The 22,728-nt window shown below is 43.2% G+C and overlaps 1 protein-coding gene and 1 long non-coding RNA gene across 3 annotated transcripts in view; one reads left to right on the top strand and one right to left on the bottom strand.

Moving 5' to 3' along the window:
- Positions 1-11,052: 11,052 nt before the first annotated feature.
- LOC113890494 lies at positions 11,053-13,960 on the bottom strand. Its single transcript, XR_003510506.1, has 2 exons — positions 13,902-13,960; positions 11,053-11,220 (listed from the first exon to the last, which is right to left on the bottom strand). It is a non-coding gene; the product is annotated as an uncharacterized LOC113890494 (long non-coding RNA).
- A 465-nt stretch (positions 13,961-14,425) lies between these two features.
- The window catches only part of LMO4 (LIM domain only 4), a 16,815-nt gene continuing 8,512 nt past the window's right edge, over positions 14,426-22,728 (top strand). The window contains exons 1-2 of one of the 2 annotated variants that reach the window (XM_027536646.1): positions 14,426-14,859; positions 17,679-17,917. In XM_027536646.1, coding sequence (XP_027392447.1) covers positions 17,682-17,917 — 236 coding nt within the window. In that variant the 5' untranslated portion in view covers positions 14,426-14,859; positions 17,679-17,681. Of the gene's footprint in view, positions 14,860-17,381; positions 17,487-17,678; positions 17,918-22,728 lie in introns of those variants that run through there. The other variant, XM_027536647.1, reaches the window with a different exon arrangement.

The following is a 22,728-nucleotide window of genomic DNA, read 5'->3' as shown; positions in this document are numbered from 1 at the left end:
GCAACTGAACAACATATAAGAAGTAATTAAATTACAAGTTTCAAGTTAATCAGTTTCCTTTGTAGACATTTACTTGGACATTTTTTAATTTTATTTTTGCAGTTTTGCTTTTGCACTTTGGAGCCCCTAAACTTTTTACTTCAGGTATCTAACATTTTTTTCTTATAAGCGCAAAAACTTACATGCACTGAACATTGTGCCAGTAGAACATACTGGGTAAAACTTCCCTGGATAACTGTAAAGTTTACCCCAATGAACACTGAAATTGTTCTGACTACAGAAACCTCATTTTTAAGTATCTTAATGAAAAAATTATTAGTAACAGTTTTACAACTGATGTTACTTGTACTCTGACAATCTAATTATTTAGCAGTGGTTTAGCACTGGGTTTCTCAACCTCATTGGCACAATTGACATTTTGGGCAGAATGAGCCTTTGTTATAGGGGTCTTTTCTTGTGGTTTGTAGGATGTTTAGCAGTATCCCTGGCCGCCACCAACTCATGCCAATAGCAATCCCACTTCCCAGTTGTGACAACTCAAAGTGTCTCCAGATATTGCCAAATGTCTACAAGGGGGCAAAATCATTTCTGGCTGAGAACCACCAGTTTAAAAACTAAATATTAATTTATTAGCAGATGCAAGTGGACTGCGGAAGCTTCCTTCAACTTGTTAAGCTCTGCGGAATTCCAGGTTTTGAACCTCAACTTTGACAATGATCTGGAGCAATCGCTTAACTTTCATGATTTGCATTTCTTCAGTTTTAAAATGGAGGCAATGATACCTTGTATCCGGTTGTTAACAGGATTAAATGGTCTGTTACCTGGAAAGAACCTAGCTCAGGGTCTGGCACAGGTTGAGAGGTTCAGTGTTTATTATTTCTCCCTCTGATTTAAAATAGAAATTTGAGTGAAAACAAGATTATGGCTATTTCTGACATAAACTCAGCAGGAGGGAAGGGCAATCATTTTGGGTGGGAGATGGTGGGGAAGGGTTGTCCTGCCCAACTTTTCAGAAGCAGAAGGGAATTTATAGCTATCATGAATCATAAAAGCACAAAAGAGCTGTCAAAGGCACATGAACTCATCGATGTAAATTTTGAAATAGAAACTGTGGTCTTATCTGCCTCAGATACTCAAAATATATCTTAAATCTATTCCTTCTAAGCTCACCTCTCCTATCACTGTGGTTCAAGCCACCATCAGCCCTTGCGTGATTACTGCAAGAACCTTTTATCTGGTGACCTCTTTGTTATTACCTAAAACCTTTGTAGTTTATACTTTCTAAAATGTAAATGAGCTCATATCTCTTTTCTCCTCAAAACTCTCTAATCCCTTCCCAGTCCAGGTAAGAGCCCAAGTCTGAGAGCTGTCCCAATCAGCTCCAGTCTGCCCCAATCTAAACTCTGATCTCATCTCCTACTACAGCCAGGCCACCTGGCCTCATCCTGCCTCTTCCAAACCAGACCCAGCACACATCTCCTCGGGGCATTTACACTGCAGTTGCTTCTCCCTGGGACTCCCTTTCCCTCAGGGTCCTGACTCCTTTGCTTCCTATAGGTTTCTGTGCAAATATTATCATTGAGACCTCCTGTGACTCACCTGCTTGAAACTGTGATTCATCACCAGACCCATTCCACCCGGGCCTGACGGCTGCCTGTCATTCTTCAGTTCAGTTCAGTCGCTCAGTTGTGTCCGACTCTTTGCGACCCCATGAACTGCAGCACGCCAGGCTTCCCTGTCCATCACCAACTCCCGGAGCCTACTCAAAATCATGTCCATCGAGTTGGTGATGCTATCCAACCATCTTATCCTCTGTTGTCCCCTTCTCCTCCCGCCTTCAATCTTTCCCAGCTTCAGGGTCTTTTCCAATGAGTTAATTCTTCACATCTGGTGGCCAAAGTATTGGAACTTCAGTTTCAGCATCAGTCCTTCCAGTGAACACTCAGGACTGATCTCCTTTAGGATGGACTTGTTGGATCTCCTTGCAGTCCAAGGGACTCTCAAGAGTCTTCTCCAACACCACAGTTCAAAAGCATCAATCCTTCAGTGCTCAGCTTTCTTTATAGTCCAACTCTCACATCCATACATGACTACTGGAAAAACCACAGCCTTGACTAGATGGACCTTTGTTGGCAAAGTAATGTCTCTGCTTTTTAATATGCTGTCTAGGTTGGTCATAGCTTTTCTTCCAAGGAGCAAGTATCTTTTAATTTCTTGGCTGCAGTCACCATCTTAAGTGATTCTTCCTCAGAGCAGGTATTAATACTACCATCTAATGTACAATTATCTGTAGATACCACGACAGCATTTACTTTGCTTTCTTTGATGCTCTCTGTGTCTACAACACTGAATACTTCTTGGCACATAGTAGGTGCTTGGTCAGTGTATTTTGAATGAACAAATGAATAGAAGACAGAACAATTTTCATACAGACAAAATTAAAAACAAAGTCAACAGTGTCCTGTCTCTACCAGGCTGACTCTCCTAGTGTCCTCCTGAACATTTGTTCACCATGACTGTGACACTTGCAGCTAATACCGCCTTATCCCTCCTTCCAAAATTATCATGGACACCTGTCTTCCTAAGAGGTGAGAAGCATGGTGCTTCTGATACAATGACAGGTAAGAAATTGATATGAGGGTATGTTTGCGACCTCATGGACTGTAGCCCACCAGGGTCCTCTGTCCATTGGATTTCCTAGGCAAGAATACTGGAGTGGGTTGCCATTTTCTCCTCCAGGAGATCTTCCTGACCCAGGGGTTGAAACTGCGTCTCCTGCATTGGTCCGTAGATTCTTTCCCACTGAGTCACCTGGGAAGCCTGTGAATTTTAGGGACAAAGAGGTAAATATCCATCTTATTCTGGTTGCTCTACATAGAGTGACTCCCCAAGTGTGGGGCATGTAGAAAGTCAGTTGGATTATTGTGTCTAGAATTTGCTCATATGACCTTCCAAGTGCTGCTGAATTCCCTTCCTCAGGCTCAGTATGACATACCTGGTGGCCTGACACACTTTCTTTTTAATGCCATGTTTGGATGTACTTGTCTGATAGGTTCTCTCTTTTCCCTTGTACATGATTCTAGTATTCACCCTATGATCACCAAAATTTGACTGACATTTGTCACTTTTTTTTTTTTTTTACTGTATAGTGTCTCTTCTCCTGGAGTATTACTTCTCTGCCACTCTAAAGATTCTTGGCGGGAAGGAACCTCCTGGGCTTACCCTTACTATGGAAGTTTGAGACCATTCCTTCCTCCCCTCAAGGAAGCAGGCATATGACCTTCGAGAGCTCAGTAAATAGGAAGCTTCCCTTAGGGATTCTAACATAGCCTTGACTAAACAGAGTTCATTATGTGAAATGCTGGCCTGGATGAAGCACAAGCTGAAATCAAGATTGTAGGGAGAAATATCAACAACCTCACATATGCAGATGACACCATCCTAAAGGCAGAAAGAGAAGAGGAACTAAAGAGCCTCGTGATGAAGGAAAAAGAGGAGAGTGAAAAATCTGGCTTAAAACTCAACATTCAAAAAACGAAGATCATGGTGTCCAGTCCCATCACTTCACAACAAATAGACGGGGAAAAAGTGGAAACAGTGACATTTTATTTTCTTGGGCTCCAAAATCACTGCAGAAGGTAACTGTAGCCATGAAATTAAAGGATTCTTGTTTCTTGGAAGAAAAGCTATGACAAACCTAGACATCACTCTAAAAGCAGTTTAAAAGCACTTTAAAAATAGATTTAAAATCAGAGACATCACTTTGCCTACAAAGGTTTGTACAGTCAAAGCTATGGTTTTTCCAGTAGTCACGTATGGATGTGAGAGCTGGACCATAAAGAAGGCTAAGTGCCCAAGAATTGATGCTTTTGAACTGTGGTGCTGGAGAAGACTCTTGAGAGTCCTTTGGACTGCAAGAATATCAAACCAGTCAATCCTAAAGGAAATCAACCCTGAATATTCATTGGAAGGACTGATGCTGAAGCTGAAGCTCCAATAGTTTGGCCACCTGATGCAAAGAGCTGACTCATTGGAAAAGACCGTGGTGCTGGGAAAGATGGAGGGCAGGAGGAGAAGGGGACAACAGAGGATGAGATGGTTGGATGGCATCACCAACTCATTGGACATGAATTTGAGCAAATTCCAGGAGGTAGTGGAGGACAGAGAAGCCTGGTGTGCTGCAGTCCGTGGGGTTGTAAAGAGTTGGACGTGACTTAGTGGCTGAACAACATCAACACATCTTTTGAACTTGTTTTCCATTGCTGCATAGCAAATTACTATAAATCTAATTGTTTAAAACAGAATCCATTTATTACCTTGGAGTTTCTGTAGGTATGAAGTATGGGCATGCCATATCCAGGCTCTCTGCTCAGTCTTACCAGGCTAAAATCAAGGTGTCAGCCAGGATTGCTATCTCCTCTGAGGCCCAAGGAACTCTTTCAAGTTCACTGGTGTTGCAGCATTCAGGTGCTTACAGCTCAAGGACTGAGGTGCCTGACTCTCTGCTAGTTGACTAGGGACCCTTCTCAGGTCCTAGAGGTGACCCTTAGGTCCCTACCATGTGCCCCTCTATCATGTCTCTCATATGGCAATTTGTCCTTCCAGACTAGTGGGAGAACATCTTTTTCAGCTTTGAATCTTTTTGACTTCTTCCATCTCTGACCTTTAGACCTTCTTTTGAAAGGGCTCACCTTATTAAGTCAGGCCCACCCTCACTCAAGCAGATGGGATTATACAGGCTGTGTATACCAGGGGCTGGGAATCTTGGGGACCATCTTTCAATTCTGACTAGCACAGCATACCTGTGAGGATGCCACCTGGAGAAGTCTGTTACTCAGTCCAACGTTATCATATGTATTCAAAGAAGATAAATCCATGGACAGAGATTTTGTCGTATAGGCCATCCCTATGGCTTATGGGAGAGCAAGGTATTTGGGGTACCAATGTGGGAAGGCCTATTAATACTTCCAGAATGATTGATAACAGTGTTAAGTAGATGCCTACTTTTTTCGTTGTTGTTGTTAATGACACTTAATTTGTGCGTTTTTGGTGTTTGTTTCTTTAAATGGCACAGCCTTTAGAAGGGACCATCTGATTAGAAGAATCACAACAAATCTCCTGCTCTAGTTAGAAAGAATGCACTCTCCAGTCATGGGGGTACCAGCCAGTATCATTCTGTCACCCCCATATCCTTCAGGAAAGGGGATCCTTTTCCCTCAACCATTTGGCAACATTGAAACAAAGTAATTATAATGCAACAGTGTCATAGGATCCATGACACCTGCTTTAAAAATAAATCTCCTGGCTTTGTCTTTCCCTTTATTTTCAATAAATGCTCTAGTATTATTGCCACTGCATTAATCTAGCAGCAGGAAACCATTATCCTATGACAACAGTCTCTCCCATTAACATTATCTTTTAATTTTAAGATTGTTTAGATGACTGCTAGAAGCTACTAAATTAAGATAAAATGAAGAAAGAATTATTTTCTTTAAGCCAAGTATTCAGTCAAGTTACCCACCCCCAATCTTGTCTGTGCTGGCAAAAGAGACACCATTATTTTTGTATCAGATTACTAAATACAATTTGGGTGTAAGTTGAAATTTCTAGAAATCTAGATATGCTTTCAATGTCACTTAGGAAATAACCATTAATTATTATTTATATTGTTTGCTCTATTATATGGTATATTGTAGAAGTTGAAAATACTGGTCATTTTTATAGGAAGCAATTGTAGTAAATAAAGCAATAATGAAATTGCAATGATGGAAACTCAGGAAAGAAATAAAGGAAACATTTGTCTAGTAGAGTTTACTCTGAGACTCTGAGAAATAACTGAATTTGGAGAACGTAGCAAAAATAAAACAGGATGAAAATAAACCTATATTGAAAGAAAGTTGTGGGACTTCCCTGGTGGTCACCTTGCAATGCAGGGGACACATATTTGATCTCTGGTTCTGGAACTAAGATCCCACATGCCCCAGTGCAGCCAAGTAAATAAATATTTAAAAAAAAAAGTTGTGATTGTTAGTGATTATTAGTGTTCTGACAAATAGACTTTATGGGGACAGTCATATCATATTAATTGGTATCTGTAATTTTATATAAAACATATTACAAATATTTTTTCAAATAATAAGTTGCCTACTGTTAATTAAAAAATTATCCTTTATTCTATGAGCTGTATTGTAACACTTGAAGATATTCTTTAAAATCCTTCAGTATATATTCTGTTTCATTCTCATCTGTTCCAACAGTCTCAAGGTTTTCTTTCCAAAAGGCAGAGGCTGATACAACTGCTAATGAGGGATATTTCTAAATAATTATTACAAAAGTGATATTATGTATTCAACAGTCTAGATCCGTGCTTCCCTACTCCATGGGTAAACCACACAAAAGAAAATTCATAGAAACTGAGTTACTGTTTTAGTAGAAATTGTAGTAAAAAAAAATGCTTAAGTTGTGAATTCCTCATATTGTTAATGTAGTTCAAGTAGACCATCAATATATGTCCTATTTACTGATAGGTGCGAAATAGGTAGTGGGAGATCAATCAAAACCCCCTTCCATAAATTACCATGACTTCTAGAAATTATCAAAACTTCACTGGAGTGTCATATGTAGTCTTCCTAGCAATGAGTTATAGTCAATAATTCATTCCCTGACTGAGCTGATAACAGGCAGATATTCTAATAATGTGCCAGGATTTACTACTGGACACAAACAGTAAGTAGAAATTTCAATGCAGTGCTAAATGTTATCTCAGTGGAGAAAAGCGATAAAAACAGGACAGAGAGCGACATCTGGGTACAATGCTTGGATGTTTTAACCCACTAATTAGAACAAACATGTACAAAGGTAGTGTTGTTTAAGTTTTCATTCTTTCTTTGAAGCCAACTGTTTCCAGAGTATTGTTCTGTAATGACTTCTCCTGGCCTTACTGTCAGAGAGCACAACAGATGGCTCTGAAAAAATGCTGGAAAGAAAGACTATTTTATTATTGAGTTGTTTTCCCAAATTTTAAAAGGCTTGAATATTTTCCTTTTAAAAGAAACTCTCCCCGCCCGCGCAAAAGATCATCTTAGACTAAAAGTCTTAAATATATTTTCAGTGATTTCTTATCATACAGAGAAATCGACAAATTTGCTTTCTCTGTCAGAATGTTTTGAAGCTAGAAGTGGTGATTCATCAAAAACAATTTTATTATGAAATTTGATTTATGTTGAGAAATATAAATGATGACGTTATAATGTGTACCTCTGCGTGGAGGGAACACATTTTAGTCAATTGAGTTATCCAATTTTATTATTTTAAAAAAATCCATACCTGGTTGTTCTTTTTATTCTAAAAAATTTATGGCACTGTATAGAGTAGAAATATGTGTTTTTCAAGTCTATGGACAGGTATGGATTGAACTCCCCTAATTCCACCAGGGTCATTCATTATAATTAGATGAATAAATATCATATTTTCATCAATTTTTTTAGTGAGCAAATAGAGACCAGTATAACACTTTAAAATATTATATTTTATTACAAATCCACATAGAGAGAAAGCTTAATTATTTCAATACTATAATTAAAAGTGACAGTAACTAAGGAAGTTGTGGATTGGTATATATGAAATTTCTGAACTACTAGCCTTTCTTGTACCAAGAACAGTTAATGGGAACATAGGGGGAATGAATTATGTTTTAACGCTTTAGTTTCTCTATCAATAAATGCTTATTTCCATCGTCTTAGAGAGGAACAGTAATGTTAAATAGAATTGCTATTTTCTACTGGATTTATAATTTTAATATATATTGTTAGTAATAATTACCTCACATATATATACAAATCGCCCAGCCATCTACATATCCTCTTTTGTAACTATTACAAAATTAAATTTATCTGCAGTAAGATCTAACTCAACTTTAATAAGCACTGCCTGTGGGTGCAGTAGACCATTTTGAAGACCTTAATGAACATATAACATACTCACATACACAGTCTGATAATTAATTTGCAGTGATATATGCAGAATATCACTGGTAGTTGAATATTATTGACAGAATTCAGTCCTGAAAACTAGCAGGAGTAGGCCAAATAATCTTTCTTGTAATATCACCACTATGAAATATAATATACTTCAAGATTTGCTGATGGTGGTTCTAGGGCAGAATTGGGAGATTTGTAAGTCCTGTTCCTACCCTGATAAGCATGTATGAAGAAAATGAGTCATTTCTTGCCACTGTAATAAAAGTGGCCTTGTTATGTCAGGCAAAAGAATGTGTCACAGTCGTATCTTCTTTTTTCCCATCACCTTCCCCATCTTTCCCATGGTTTCAAGGAGTTTTAAATGTTCTAATCAAGTAGAATAATTAAAAGCAAAATCTATATCATAAATTATATTTCTAGTCACAACAGTATTAATGTTGTTTCCTTTTCCTCAGTGATCTTCCAATTGTTTTATTTCAATAAAATTAACTTTTTCACTATGCTTTTAAGTTACCCTATAAAAGAGAGGTTATGACAACTTCCTAAATACTGATTAACATAAATTTGGTGGCACATTTACCAAATAGAGACATATGGATTGCTTAAAAAAGAAAAGACTTTAAAACAGCAACAACTTTACCACATGAAACATTTAGTGAGATATTTTTAAGTGATTTTGAGAAATACAAAAAACGGTAAATTTAAAGTATTTAAAACCAAGATATAATTCTTTGAAGTATAGTCTTTTAGATGAATTCATTATGAATCCCTATTCTCTTTAAAAAGGTTATTTTATTGACATTTAGTTGATTCACAATGTTGTGTTAACTTCTGTAATATAGCAAAGTGATTCAATTATACATATACATACACATTCTTTCTCACAGTCATTTCCATAATGGTTTGTCACACACTACTGAATATTAGTTCCCCATGCTATACAATAGGAGCTTCTTGTTTGTCCATTCCATACATAATATAGTTTCAGTTCAGTTCAGTCGCTCATTCGTGTCCGACTCTTTGTGACCCCATGGACTGCTGTACGCCAGGCTTCCCTGTCCATCACCAACTCCCGGAGTTCACTCAAACTCAGGCCCATCAAGTCGGTGATGCCATCCAGCCATCTCATCCTCTGTCGTCCCCTTCTCCTCCTGCCTTCAATCTTTCCCAGCATCAGGGTCTTTTCCAATGAGTCAGTTCTTTGCATCAAGTGGCCTACGTATTGGAACTTCAGCTTCAGCATCAGTCCTTCCAATTAATACAGGACTGATTCCCTTTAGGATTGACAGGCTGGATCTCCTTGCAGTCCAAGGGACTCTCAAGAGTCTTCTCCAACACCACAGTTCAAAAGCATCAATTCTTTGGTGCTCAGCTTTCTTTATAGTCCAAATCTCACATCCATACATGACTACTGGAAAAATCATAGCTTTGACTAGGTGGACCTTTGTTGGCAAAGTAATGTCTCTGCTTTTTAATATGCTGTCTAGGTTGATTGAAGGCAGGAGAAGAAGGGGACAACAGAGGATGAGATGTTTAGATGGCATCACTGACTTGATGGACATGAGTTTGAGTAAGCTCCGGGAGTTGGTGATGGGACAGGGAAGCCTGGCGTGCTGCAGTCCATGGGGTCGCAAAGAGTCGGACACAACTGAGCAACTGAACTGAACTGAGGTTGGTCATAGTGTTTCTTCCAAGGAGCAAGTGTCTTTTAATTTCTTGGCTGTAATCACCATCTCCAGTGATTTTGGAGCCCCTAAAATAAAGTCTCTCACTATTTCCATTGTTTCCCCATCTATTTGTCACGAAGTGATGGGACCAGATGCTATGATCTTCGTTTTCTGAATGTTGAGTTTTAACCCAACTTTTTCAATCTCCTCTTTCACTTGCATTAAGAGGCTCTTTAGTTCTTCTTTGCTTTCTGCCATAAAGGTGGTGTCATCTGCGTATCTGAGGTTATTGATATTTCTCCCAGCAATCTTGGTTCCAGCTTGTGCTTCATCCAGCCCGGCATTTTGCATGATGTACTCTCCATATAAGTTAAATAAGCAGGGTGACAATATATAGCCTTGATGTACTCCTTTCCTGATTTGGAACCAGTCTGTTGTTCCATGCCCAGTTCTAACTGTTTCTTCTTGACCTGCATACAGATTTTTCATGAAGCAGGTCAGGTGGTCTGGTATTCCCATCTCTAGAATAATTTTCCGCAGTTTGTTGTGATCCACACAGTCAAAGGCTTTGGCACAGTCAATAAAGCAGAAACAGATGTTTTTCTGGAACTCTCTTGCTTTTTTGATGATCCAACAGATGTTGGCAATCTGATCTCTGGTTCTTCTGCCTTTCCTAAAATCCAGCTTGAACATCTGGAAGTTCATGGTTCATGTACTGTTGAAGCCTGGCTTGGAGAATTTTGAGCATTACTTTGCTAGCATGTGAGATGAGTGCAATTGTGTGGTACTTTGAGTATTCTTTGGCATTGCCTTTCTTTGGGATTGGAATGAAAATTGACCTTTTCCAATCCTGTGGCCACTGTTGAGTTTCCCAAATTTGCTGGCATATTGAGTGCAGCACTTTCACAGCATCATCTTTCAGGATTTGAAGTAGCTCAACTGGAATAGTTTGCATCTGCTAATTTCAAACCCCCCACCCTCTCTCTCTTGGCAACCACAGCACTGTTCTCTATGTCTGTGAGCCTGTTTCTGTTTCATAGATAAATTCATTTGTGTCACAATGTAGAGGAATCCCTATACTGAAATGCTGCAGTCTCTCTGTCTCTACTACTGTGCAATACCTTCCCACTCCCTAGCCAACACCACCACCATGAAAAATGGCAGCCACCTACATGCCATTTGTCTTCTTTCTTCCTTATGACATCTGTCGGTAACTATCATTGCCTCTTCTTCTCGCCACACCTTTTATACTTTGAAATCGTCCCAGACTCAAGCTTTTCAGATTCACTTTGACTGAATCTTTTGATTTCAAGGGATCTTTATGATGAGAGCAATAAAGGTAGGCAGATTAAAAAAAAGGCGGGGCTTTCTAAAAAGACTGCCTTCAAAAACAATTTTACATTGCCTTTAAAAGGTTTAAATGTTTGTTTATTCTTGAGCAAGAGCTGGGGCACTTTGATGTGGAAGTTGCCATATCAGCATCAAATAATCTGGCCTTTCTGGGGGCACAGAAGGTGACGTGGGTCTGTGTGGAACCTCTGGGTGTCTACAGGATATTCTCAGAGAACCGTCACCTGGAGAACAAAAGAATGATTATGATTGGAAGACTGAGAGGACAAGAAGGGAAGGTATGGACAAAGCATTTTGCGGTGAGTGGGGAGAATGTGGGCTTGATCTAAGATCAATACATTTAATTAGAATGTAAGAAAAGAAATAATTTGAGTTTCTCTTTCTTTTCCAAAGCACTGTATTCTTATTTGTCATTTAAGGTGAGTAGCTAAATGAGTCTATGACATCAAAAGAGGTTTCTTGAACTGCTGGGTATATTATAACATTATTATTTTGAATTCAGGCAATTTTACTATATACTACAGTACTCTTGCTTGGAAAATTCCATGGACGGAGGGGCCTGGTGGGCTGCCGTCTATGGGGTCGCACACAGTCGGACACGACTGAAGCAACTTAGCAGCAGCAGTAGCAGGATTATTTTGAGCACTGTTCTATATCAGTTTGAAGAACACTTGAATAAAGAACTGCCTTACCTGTAATGAACATGTATTTACACAGTTTTTGTAAATTTAGCATCAGTGAAAATAAAAGATTAACATTGCTACCCCATTCTATTAATAGCAGGCTCTTGCAGACCAAAATCCTACTACTACTACTCGGATGAGAAAGGACTGCTAAGTGCAAGGAATGCAGAAATAAAGACTACCCAGAGGTGGCGCTCTGGTTAAAGTACACCTGGTTTTTGATTACAGGGAATGTATTTACTTCCTACCCCTCTAAATAGAGACTGTTAGCCATCATCGCTTTTGTATTTCTATAACCACAATATCAGGAAATAAAGGTCTTTGGTAACATCCTCTAACTCCAATCTGCAGGGACATGTGTAAAGTCTTCACTCCACTCACAGTCAGAGTGAAAACACCATCTCCTAGGCCCCTCCAAGCCTAGAGATCTGTATTCAAAGTTTTATCCATCCTTTTCTCTTCCTTTCCTTCCATAGAAACTATAATCCTTTGGATAATAACTTCGTGATATCTAATGTTTGATTAGTTTTCTAACATTTCATTTTAAAATAAAGATTTTATTTTAGTGTACGTACTTTGGGAAATAAAGCACCACAATTCCTTCCAGACCTATGTATTAAATGTTCTGTAGAAAATAATGTTTTTTTAAAAAGAGGAAAGATAAAGATGATTTGGCTTGATTCCTTCATTTGTGGATGAGAAAATGAAGGGCCAGAGCAGGAAATTTACTTCCACAGGTCAAATCAGAACTTAATTGCAGCCCACTAAGATCTTGTGTCATCTCATTTTGATTATTATAAATTATTAACAAATTGAAGCTGAACCAGGGGATTAAAATGTATTATTGTTTACTGGGTTCCTTTCATCGTTTGGTTTAATTGAGTTTTCTTTACCAACCTTCAAGGAACATTACATTTTTTTAAGTTGGCCTTCTTTAATCACACCCATCTGCAGCTGTTTTCTATCCAGAACATTTTAATTATTATTATAGTTTTAAAGATTAAAAAATATTTTTCATACATGCACATAGTGATTTGACCATAAAAATGAAATTTTAAGTTCCAATCAATACAAGTAAGCCATTTCATTTCAAGGTGCTAGACATATAAAGAGAGGCGCGTTCTAACTGGTATTTAAAAATGTCCTCTGCTCGATGTTGTAGGCAACGACTATAGTTTCTTTTGCAGACTTAGTTTTGATGGTTTGAAAGACAGAAATCCCCCCAAACAGACGCTAAAACCATAGATGTTGAACATCTGCATTGTCTGTAGCTAGATTCTTCTGCAGGTCCCTTTTCTCAATCTAGCAGTGCTGTGTGTAATACAATATGAAAACTTGTCCCACAAGACTGGTTTTACTTAATGATACTTAGCAGAAGGGCTTTGCACTTTCATGATAATTTCCACCAGAAAAATCTCTCTGGAACTTACTAATAATAATCAGACCTAATATTAGCCTCAGATCGGAGATTTATTAAACCTATTTGGCAGAGCAGATAAAAGTTGAAGGACTAGGTATTTAAGCATCTAGGCTGAACTGAATGAGACACTCAGGCTACCACCCTCAAAGCGTTCCTCAAAACTTGATTTACACTAGAAATAACTTTTCTTCTCTCCAGAGGCTGTGGGATTTCTAATACTGCGATAACTTCCATCACTCTGAGGGCTAAGAGAAATTTGGCGTCTCATCCTCTACAGTGGGGTGGATACAAGGGGCAAGGGTTTTTTCCCTAAAGTTTTCCTGAACTTTGAAAGTAGACTGTGATCTTTTTACCAACGTTGATAAATACCTATGAAATGCCTAATGGGCCCTTAGTTTATACATGGATTGATGGGAAACAGGCAGTGTTTTAGAACTACTGAGTTCCTGACTGTTTCTACCTTGTGAATTAAACTTCCACTAAGGTTCATAAATCTCTAACATGGTGAATTTAAAAAACAAAAACACCTCAAAAAACACAGCACAGATCTCCACAGCTCGGAGATCTCGGGAAAGCCTTCCTACCCCAACAGAGACCCATTTCCAAGGCAGATGTGAAGTAAGTTTCCTAAAGGGCTCGTCTCCGCGAGGGACTGGCTGTCCCCGAGGGACTACTGGGGCGGGTCCCGGGGATACCTCGCGCGCACGGAGGGCAAGTGGGTCCCCAGTGCCTCGACTCGTACTCCCGGGCCGCGTGGGACCGCCCCGGCAGGGTTTGCCGCGCCCGGGTGACTTCTCCCCACCTGATTCCGGCCCTTCCCCGCTCCAGCCTCGGCCCGCTCCTCCGCCTGGCTCTCTCCCCCGCCCCCGGAGTCTCGTTTCAGTCATCCCTTTGTCCTTGCCCGGATTGGCAGGTTTTATTATTCCGCCTGAACAATCCGGCCGCCCAGTGGCTGAGGGTCGCTGACGTCGGCGGCAGAGCCGGGGAGTAGTTGGGATTTTGCTCTGTCAGTAACACATGTGTAAGAGCCGCGGAGGGAGCGAGCGAGCCGGCTAGAGGCCAGCGCCGCCGCCACCGCCGCCGCCTCCGAGCCGGGCAGCAGCAGCCCCGGCAGCGGCGCAGGCTCCGGCGCGCCGGGCCCCTCCGGCCACAGCTCCCCGCCTCCCGGGAGCACTCGCCCCGCGGCCGCCGCCGCCACCGCTCCCGGGGCTGTTGTGTCTGCGGCCGCTCCCCGGCTGGAGGTGCAGGAAGCTCGGCCGAGCCGCTGCCGCCGCCAGCAGCCCCGAGCGAGCGGGCGGGCGCGCGGGAGGGAGGCAGGCGGAGGTGGAGGAGGAGGAGCGCGGGCGGGGCGGGGGCCGCCGGGCGGGGGAATATACAAAGTGAAGCCACATTGCCAAACTTGCAGCAGCGATTGCAGCAGTTGCTGCCGCTGCGCCGCGCTGCCCGGGCCGAGGGCTCCTGCAGCTGCTCGCGCGGAGCCGGAGGCGGAGGAGAACGGCGAGGACCGAGACTGACACTTCTGCTCCCCGCCGCCCGCCACTTACGCGGGGCCCCCCAACCTAGCCTCAGAGCTGCGCGTTAAAAAAAAAAAAAAAAAAAAGCGGCCCTTAGCCCCCTCCTCCCCTTTCCTGCTTCTGCGAGAACATCCCCCCTCCCTCCAGCTCCGCCAGCCGAGGCGCCCCTTCCTTGGAAGCCGAGCGGCTTCGCTCGCATTTCGCCGCCGTCGCCTCTCGCAATATTGCAATATAGGGGAAAAGCAGGTAAGGGGACGGCTGGGGAGCCGCGGGCAGGGAGGGAGGAGAAAGAGGAGAGGGCCGATTTGGGCCGGGGCTGTTTTCTTTGGCTTCCTTCCCTTGACCGTCCCAAATTGCAAGTAAACAATACGTCGGCTTAGATAATGCGCGAGTCTGAAACTACCGAGGCCGGCCTGCGAGCTAGCACGGAGGACAGCCCCGGGCCGCCAGCTTTGTAGCGGTTCCTGCTTACAAAAGGGTTCTTCTTGGAGATGGGGCTGTTGGAGACCTTGGAGGGGGGGTGGGTATATTTTCAGTTCCGAAGGGAAAGGCTGGAGGTGCTATAAGGGTTTAAGTCTGAGAAGTAGTGTGGGGGAAATAGTCACGACCCTCCACTCCACCCCCCCACCCCCCCCCACACACACACTATTTTTGAAACAGTGGCAGAAAGGATCTAAGTGAGCAAGATTGGGTATTGCTGGTTCTTTTAAAAAATTCCTCTTGGCTTATAAGTCTTTTGTTCCAATCCAGAAGAAATCCGGTGAATCACCTAATTAAAATCAAGACATGAATTAAGCATCCATTTTTGTACTACAAATTGCCAGCGCTACGTTTGTCCCTCCCTTGGTCTCCATTAAAAAACACCAGAGACGTTGTTAAAGGGGGGCAGATTTTGCCTCTAGCTGCCAGTTCTGCTTTCTATTTCACTGACTATCCCAGGACCTAAATTGCTTGGCTATGTAATTACTAGAGTATAAGCCTATTTAACTTAAAAGCTTTCTTTCTTTTTTTTTCCCCAACTCTAAATGAAACTTGATGAGGGCCCGTCCTTAGTTATCAGGGGAGTCAGTTTCTGGTCAGTCCTCTTGATTCATCTCTTTTAGATTTAATCAGCATTAAGGTATTGCTTGTCCTTAAGAGCTTTAGCTAATGGGGTTACTGGATGCTTTTCTCAGTGTAGTGTTTCCTTTAAAAAAAAAATACATATATATTTACCTCTCACCAAAGATGGGGGCGGGGAAGAGCTTGGAATCTCCTCCCTCCCTCTCCTCTTTTAAAAAGGAATTTGGAGCGATTAAAACGGGGGGGGGGGGGGTTGTTTAAAGACCTAGGGCAGGAAATGCAGATTCATTTGGGTTAGGGCAAATTGTAACAAAAAGCAATTCCTCGAGTAAATGCATCAGATAAATCAATTTACATAAAGGTATGATGCATTCGGATAAATGCAATGCTAATGGGTTTTAGAGTGGTCCTGTTTCCAAAGTCTCAGGGTTTTGTTACAGCTTAATTGGTGCAGTTCTTATTCTGGTTTATTGTGCGGTCACTGGACACACGTTCCGGGACTCTTTCGGAGGAAATGTGTTTAAAATCGGCCTATTTAAGGAACCCGAGTCCTTGTTTCGTTCCCTTCCCCTCATATTTTTTTTTTTTTTTTTTTTCTCCTGCAGTAGCCGAGTTGGGCTGGGGACAGGCAAAGTTCGCCCTCTCCCTTCTGAGGTATCAGCTGAATGTCTTGAGCAGATAGCCGGGAGCCTCGAGGGGAGCCCACACTCTCGGCTTACAGAGGACAAAGACAAAACAGGCTGCTTAATTGGCAGTAAATAACTTGATCTTTTTATAGAATAAGTGACTGGAGGAACACGAGGACTTTATTGGACCCAGGATTGGAGGCAACAAATTAATCGGTTTAGGCTAAGCTTTATAAATTGATTCCTATATTATACCCCAGTTGCTTCTCTCGTGACATTCATTAGAAAGAGTGGGGGATTTTTAAAAGCAGTTTTTGGTGACGGCAGGACTGGCTCGGAGATAACTTGTGCATCCTTAAACAGTTCCTTCTCGCATATTATCTGTAACGTACCCCTGGCTCCCCCCGCCCCTTTGGAGGAACAAAGCTTTAGCATTTAAATTGCTGATCAAGGGCAGATTAGTGAGACCAAAGTGGAGAGTGTTTGTATAGGAAGTTAACAGGCATCCTAAAGTTCAATGATCTATTATTCTTGCCTGTGTCCTGAAAACCCAGAGAAAACACTGATTGATCTTCAAAATGAAATGAGATTTGGAACAATAATGGGAGATGGCGGTCACCACAATGGCATGTGAAAGGTGCTGTTTAAAATACGAAAAACCAGTTTCGCAACTTTACACCCCCGCCCCCCCCCCCCCCCCCCCCCCCCAAACACACACACCGTCTCCTCGCCTTCCCTCCCACCATCATGGTCTCCATCTCCCCTCTGCTGGTTCCTCCCCTCCTTCCCTTTCAGAAAGCCGAACTATTTCCAACTTGTGAACTGCAGCTGCACTTCCCGGGGCAGAGCTCGGGAGGGAACGTGGCTCCGGCGGGGGCCGCCGCCTCCCCACTCCCCTCGGCGAGCGCTCTAGGCTCGGCGGGGCCCGGGGAGGGGCCGGGCGCGGCGGTGGGTGGGTTTGACCCTCATTTGCTGGAGGCGGGCTGCGAAGGAGGGGAGGAGGGGGCGGTGGGCGGAGGGGGCGGTGGGCGGAGGCGGGGGCCGGGAGGAGGCGCCGCGAGGGGTGGAGCGCGCGGCGGAGCCTGGCTCTCGGAGTTTTGACAGTACCCGAGCTGAAATTGTCAGCGGCGGCGAGCGCTGGAAAGTTGAGAGGAGCTCGTGGCCCCAGAACAAAGCTTGAGAAAAGTAAACAGGCGGCTGCTGCCGGCAAGACTCCCTCCTTCCCTCTCCCCGTCTTCCTCCTTCCCGCCCTTGCTCTGCTGCTTCCTTCCAGCAGCTCTGGGGGGGAACGGGTTCGCTCTCTAGCGCGGAGATTACTAACTTTTGCATCGCCCCTGTTTTGTCTCTCTCTCCCTGTCTGCTTCCCGCCCTCTGCAGACCATGGTGAATCCGGGCAGCAGCTCCCAGCCGCCCCCAGTGACGGCCGGCTCCCTCTCCTGGAAGCGTTGCGCAGGCTGCGGGGGCAAGATTGCGGACCGCTTTCTGCTGTATGCCATGGACAGCTACTGGCATAGCCGGTGCCTCAAGTGCTCCTGCTGCCAGGCGCAGCTGGGCGACATCGGCACGTCCTGTTACACCAAGAGCGGCATGATCCTTTGCAGAAACGACTACATTAGGTAAGACTTGGCTGCCTTTTCCCCAACATTTGCGGGCAGAGCAGTAGCAAGGCCAAAGATTACCAAGGATTTTAAGGAAAGGAACAGGGCACCTCTGAGAATACACCTCAAAAACCTGGCTGGCTGAAATTTAAGGGTTAAAGAAGCATGTGTTAGTCCTCCAATTTTTAATGGCAGATTAATCGCGAAGGCCATACTAACTGAAAACTGCACATCTGGTGGGACTGGGCCGCTAGGTGTGCCAAGGTTGCGCACTCTCAGGACCAGAGTTTCAAGTGGTCAGCCCCAGTTGGACCCTCCACTAAGAATAAACATTTCTAGTGGGAGTTAAGCTGCTTTCTTAAAGCAAGGTAGGGGCCCACACAGGAACTCGGAGACAAAAGATTGACTTAAAATTTTGTGTGGTTAGTGAGAAATGATTTGCGAATGGTGATGGCTGATTATGATATTTACATAAGCACCTTAAACTTTCTTGAGTAGAAAATTGACTCATTCTTTGTGCCCCTTGTGAAAACTGCTAGTTACCTATCAGTTTAAAGACTTGTCATTTTTCTTGTAGCAAAGGAACCCAAACAAGAAAAAAAAAAAAAAAACCTTAATGGTAATGTTTCTCTTTTTGTACTGTTACTTGGAGGCTCGAAATACTCCAGTGTTAGCCTGTGGTTTGTGATGTAAAATTTTGCAGTGCTTTCAATTGAGGAATGTTCAGATTTTGGGTTTTTTGTTATTTGTATCACTGCCCTTGATCCCCAAGAGATTTAGGAAAAGAGGCTATAGAATTATACTAATCTTGCATTTTAAAGCAATGTATACGAACATTCATATGCCCATGTAAGCAGCCTTTTCCAACAAGTTTCAGTGCAATTAATGGAAAGAATTCAGGAGGTCAGGTGCCTATAGGATCTTTTCAGGTGAACTCAAGCTACTTAAACTCATTAATTTGAAAGGAGGCATTTGAAGGATTACACATTTAATTTGAGTAAATGGTTTGATAGACTGATGCACATGAATGCTTCTAGGAGGTGTTCTGTTTCAACATCCAGTAATTAAAAAAAAAAAACCCACGCCCACACGGTTGATATTAGAATACCGCTTACTTTAAAGAACTGCGTTCTATTTGAATTTCTGCTCTAAACCGTTTTCTTTATAGAGATTAGAACATTTTTGCTCTTTCTTCTATGTGGGTTAATCAATAGATGAGGTTTTTTTTTTTGAAGTTTAGCTCTATTGTGATTCCCTCACTCTGGGTCTAAAACTGCAAAAGACCCCAGTGCAATTCGGAGCTGAGTAGTATGGCTATGTTTATCGCAGCGATATCAGTAGTGTAAAATGATGGAATAAGGTGACATTTGGTTTTCCAGTAATGCAGTACTGGCCTCCTCAATCAGCAAAGTTAAAAATATATGTATATAGGAAGGGAGAGGGCTTTTATTTTTAAATTAAGAGGGCAGCATTAATTTCATAAAGTGTTTTTTTAGAAGTGTTGGAAAACCAGCAGGAGCATGGGTGTAATGCTTTCTTATTCTCATTCCAAGCAATGCCATAAGCTTTGACAGTATTGTAATTAAATAGAGAGCAAAACTGTGGTAAGGAGGGTGGCTTAAAGGGGAAAAATTGACAGTGCTGTTCAGAAGCACTGAATGGTACAGATTCATCTCCTTACCATGTGCCTTCAGAAAACATTCTGATTACCACTAATTAAAAAGAAGATGGGTCCACTTGCATTCCCTCCGGACAAGTTTAGGCAAGTGGCTTCCTGGGAATCACTTCCATTTCTTTCCTTATTCTTGGGAACAAATATCAATGCCCATTTGGTGTTTTTCTCGTGGCTTAATGGAGAAAGGAAGGATGTGTGCCCAACCCCAAACATCAATTAATTGAGTCCATATTCTCCTTTCCTTTCTTTTTTCCTTACTGAAAACTGGAACCATTGCTGGTGAACCAGAGGATACCCTGAGAACCTTAGATTTGTCCTGGAGAGATGTGTTCTAGCTCAGTACCAAATTGATCCTTTCCTCACACTGCTTAGAGCTTAGCAGCAGCATCTTCCCCCCGCCCCCTCCCCAACTCCCCATTTTTAAGGGATCTCCTAAGACTTCCTTCAGTGTTCCTTCCTTCTGCCCACCAAGATGTCAAAAGGGTGGGAAGGTGGGGAGGCGCGTGTTCCTTTCCCTCTCAGCTACTCCCTCCCCAGCCTCCCCTCTGTCCACTTGTTGAAGGCGCTTTCAATTCTGCAGTGAGGGCCGCCGAGGAGCAGGACTAATCCGCTCGCCGGCCACCAGGTGAAGGCGACTCTTCGGCTCTATGGCTCTAGCTGGGACCACAGAGCGATTTATTAAGGGGCTTTTAAACTGTCTGACTTTGAGGTTGTGGTTGTTTTTTTTTTGAAAACAACCAAGATCTGGCTAAAAAGCTTCGGGAGAGCTGGGAGAGGCCCCGGGAGGGGAGGGGGCTGGGGGAGGAGGGTGCCGCTTTTCCCTAGTCCCTTACCCCTGCGCGACCAAGTGTCGATTGGGCAGAACTGAACTTCTGCCTCTTCTCCCTCCCAAGATTTCAGATAAAACCTTGCTGCAGCGAATCCGCACAATTAAAAGCTTTAATTAGTGGCTCCTCCATTTTCTTAGTTCTGATGGGCTTTATCTAATGAGATCTGGTCTCTGGCTTAGATCTGCTCCAAATGACGTGTCCGCAATGAATGAGAGCTGCGTCGCAAACAAAACATTTAATTAACAAAATTGGCCTCTAAGAGAGAGAGGGAACGTCGAGGAGGGGGTGAAGGGAGAGGAAGGGGAGGGTGGGTCTTAAAGGGGCCAACGCCGGCCGGGTCCGGCCACCTTACAAAATTACAAAAGTAGGCGAACCTTAGCAGCGCCCTCCCCCAACTACCCCCCAGTTCTGGAACCCCCAGCTCAATCCCAGCGCCACCAAGTAGCTTCAGAAACTCTGATTCTCTTTCTTCGAGTCCTCCTTCTCTACCCCCACCTCCGGCCCGAAGACTGGCGCGGAAAGTGCAGCGAGAGGAGGAAGTTCGGGGAGATCGACGGGTGGGGCTTCAGGTCCTGTGAGGCGAGGAAACGCGCCGGAAGCCCGGTTGGCGGTTCTCGGCGTGCCGGGTCTCGTCTTCTCGCTCGCTTGACCGGGCGGGGGCCAGGCTAGGGGCCGGTGGCGCCCAAGGCCGCAGTGGAAGCGCTTGGCCGGTGCCTCGGGCCCGCGAGGGGGCGAGCGCAGGGCGGGAGCTGGACGAGTGGGTCGCGCTTTCTCTTTCTGGGCTCTGCTCAGGAGGTTCACGTGGCGCCCGCAGCCGCAGTGAGCGCCGTGCGGCCGTGGGTGGGGGCCCGGGGCGGGGGGACTGGTGCTGGTGGGTGGTGGAGGGTGTGTTTGGGGAGGGGGTAGCGTTAGGAACGGAGGCGCCGCCAGACAGCGAGTTCATTTCCCTGGTAATCAACAGCAAGCTGCTATATTCAGAGAATGCTGTCCCTTTAATTGAACAGGCTAGGTAATTAAATGGCACTTTTCCAATAGGACGTGCTAGGTAAATCTAATAGTTGGTTATTTAATATCACTTTGAAGTCTGCCCACTCAAGCACAATGACAGCACAGGAGCATGTGAACTATTAGCTAGGAAAAAAAAAATCCGAGGATCTCAAAAATTAATTAAATCGCATGCAATTTAGGGGGAACGTTTATCTTGATTTGTCATAACAGAATTAATTCAAGGCCTCCAATTCACTTGGGGGCAGATCTGTTACTCTGAATTAACCAAGCGTAATTTGGCTGATTTTTTTTTTTTTCCCTTCCCTCCCCTCTCTAACGCAGCAGTTGCGATTATTCACAGCCCCCCTCTTAAGTATCAATAGCTTCTGATGCTTTTAAGGTGCTTGGTCTCTAGTTATTCTGAAGTATCTTTAATGGACTTGGCTCCAGGCATAATTTCTGGGTTGCATTTCTTTGTTACATTTAATATAGCTGGTGCAGAATTTAGATTAAATATAGGAACCTGCTGGAAAACCAATTGCATCTGGATCAGTAGCTGTGGATGTGCATTTTTCTCCTAGATAGGTTACTGATATTTACTTGCAGGTACAAATGTATACCTTTCAGCCACACTCTTAGAAACGCACCTCTCCTTGCCTGAAAGCAGTTCAGAAAACAGCCAGGTAACGCTAGTATTGCATGTATTTTGCTTGAAGTAATAATGCAGTGGAAAATAGGCCCACCTATTGGTCACTGAAGTTAGGGAAAGATGCTAAGTATTATTACTGAACTAAAAATACAACTTGCTCTCCATCTCTTTTCTGTCAGCAAGGAGAGCTGGAGCTGGCAAACAGTACTGGCACTTCAAGGTGTTTTTCCTAGGAGCAAAGCACCTTTAAAGTGGAGGTTTGGTGGAGTTTCTCCCTTTTCCCCATATAAGGAACCTCTTGATGTTTGTGATTGATTGCATTGCCCAAATGCTGAAATATTAACGACCTTCTTGGACTGAGGACCCAAAGAAAGGAAACTGAAACCGATTCTGTCATCACAATTAAAGACTCCCCTGGCTTTAATTAGCCTGACCTGGGGTATATCTCCCTGTTGCTTGAGTTAAAGAGAAAAGAGCCCATTATAGTCCAGTCTGAGACCGATAGCTACTTAATTGAGCACCTAAAGCCTCGAGCCTTTTAAATCAAACACTGTCCTGGACAGTCCCCCTGGTTAGATAATTAACTCTCCAGCGAACAGAAATGTTTAAAAAAAAAAAAAAAAAAAAAAACTTTTCAGAAAAAGGGTGGAATTCTAATGGTAGCCTTCCTCTTTGGTAAAAAAGGGAT

The sequence above is a fragment of the Bos indicus x Bos taurus genome, chromosome 3 (assembly GCF_003369695.1).
Source record: "Bos indicus x Bos taurus breed Angus x Brahman F1 hybrid chromosome 3, Bos_hybrid_MaternalHap_v2.0, whole genome shotgun sequence".
Classification (NCBI taxonomy): Eukaryota; Metazoa; Chordata; class Mammalia; order Artiodactyla; family Bovidae; genus Bos; species Bos indicus x Bos taurus.
This window is presented reverse-complemented; position numbering and strand designations above follow the sequence as displayed.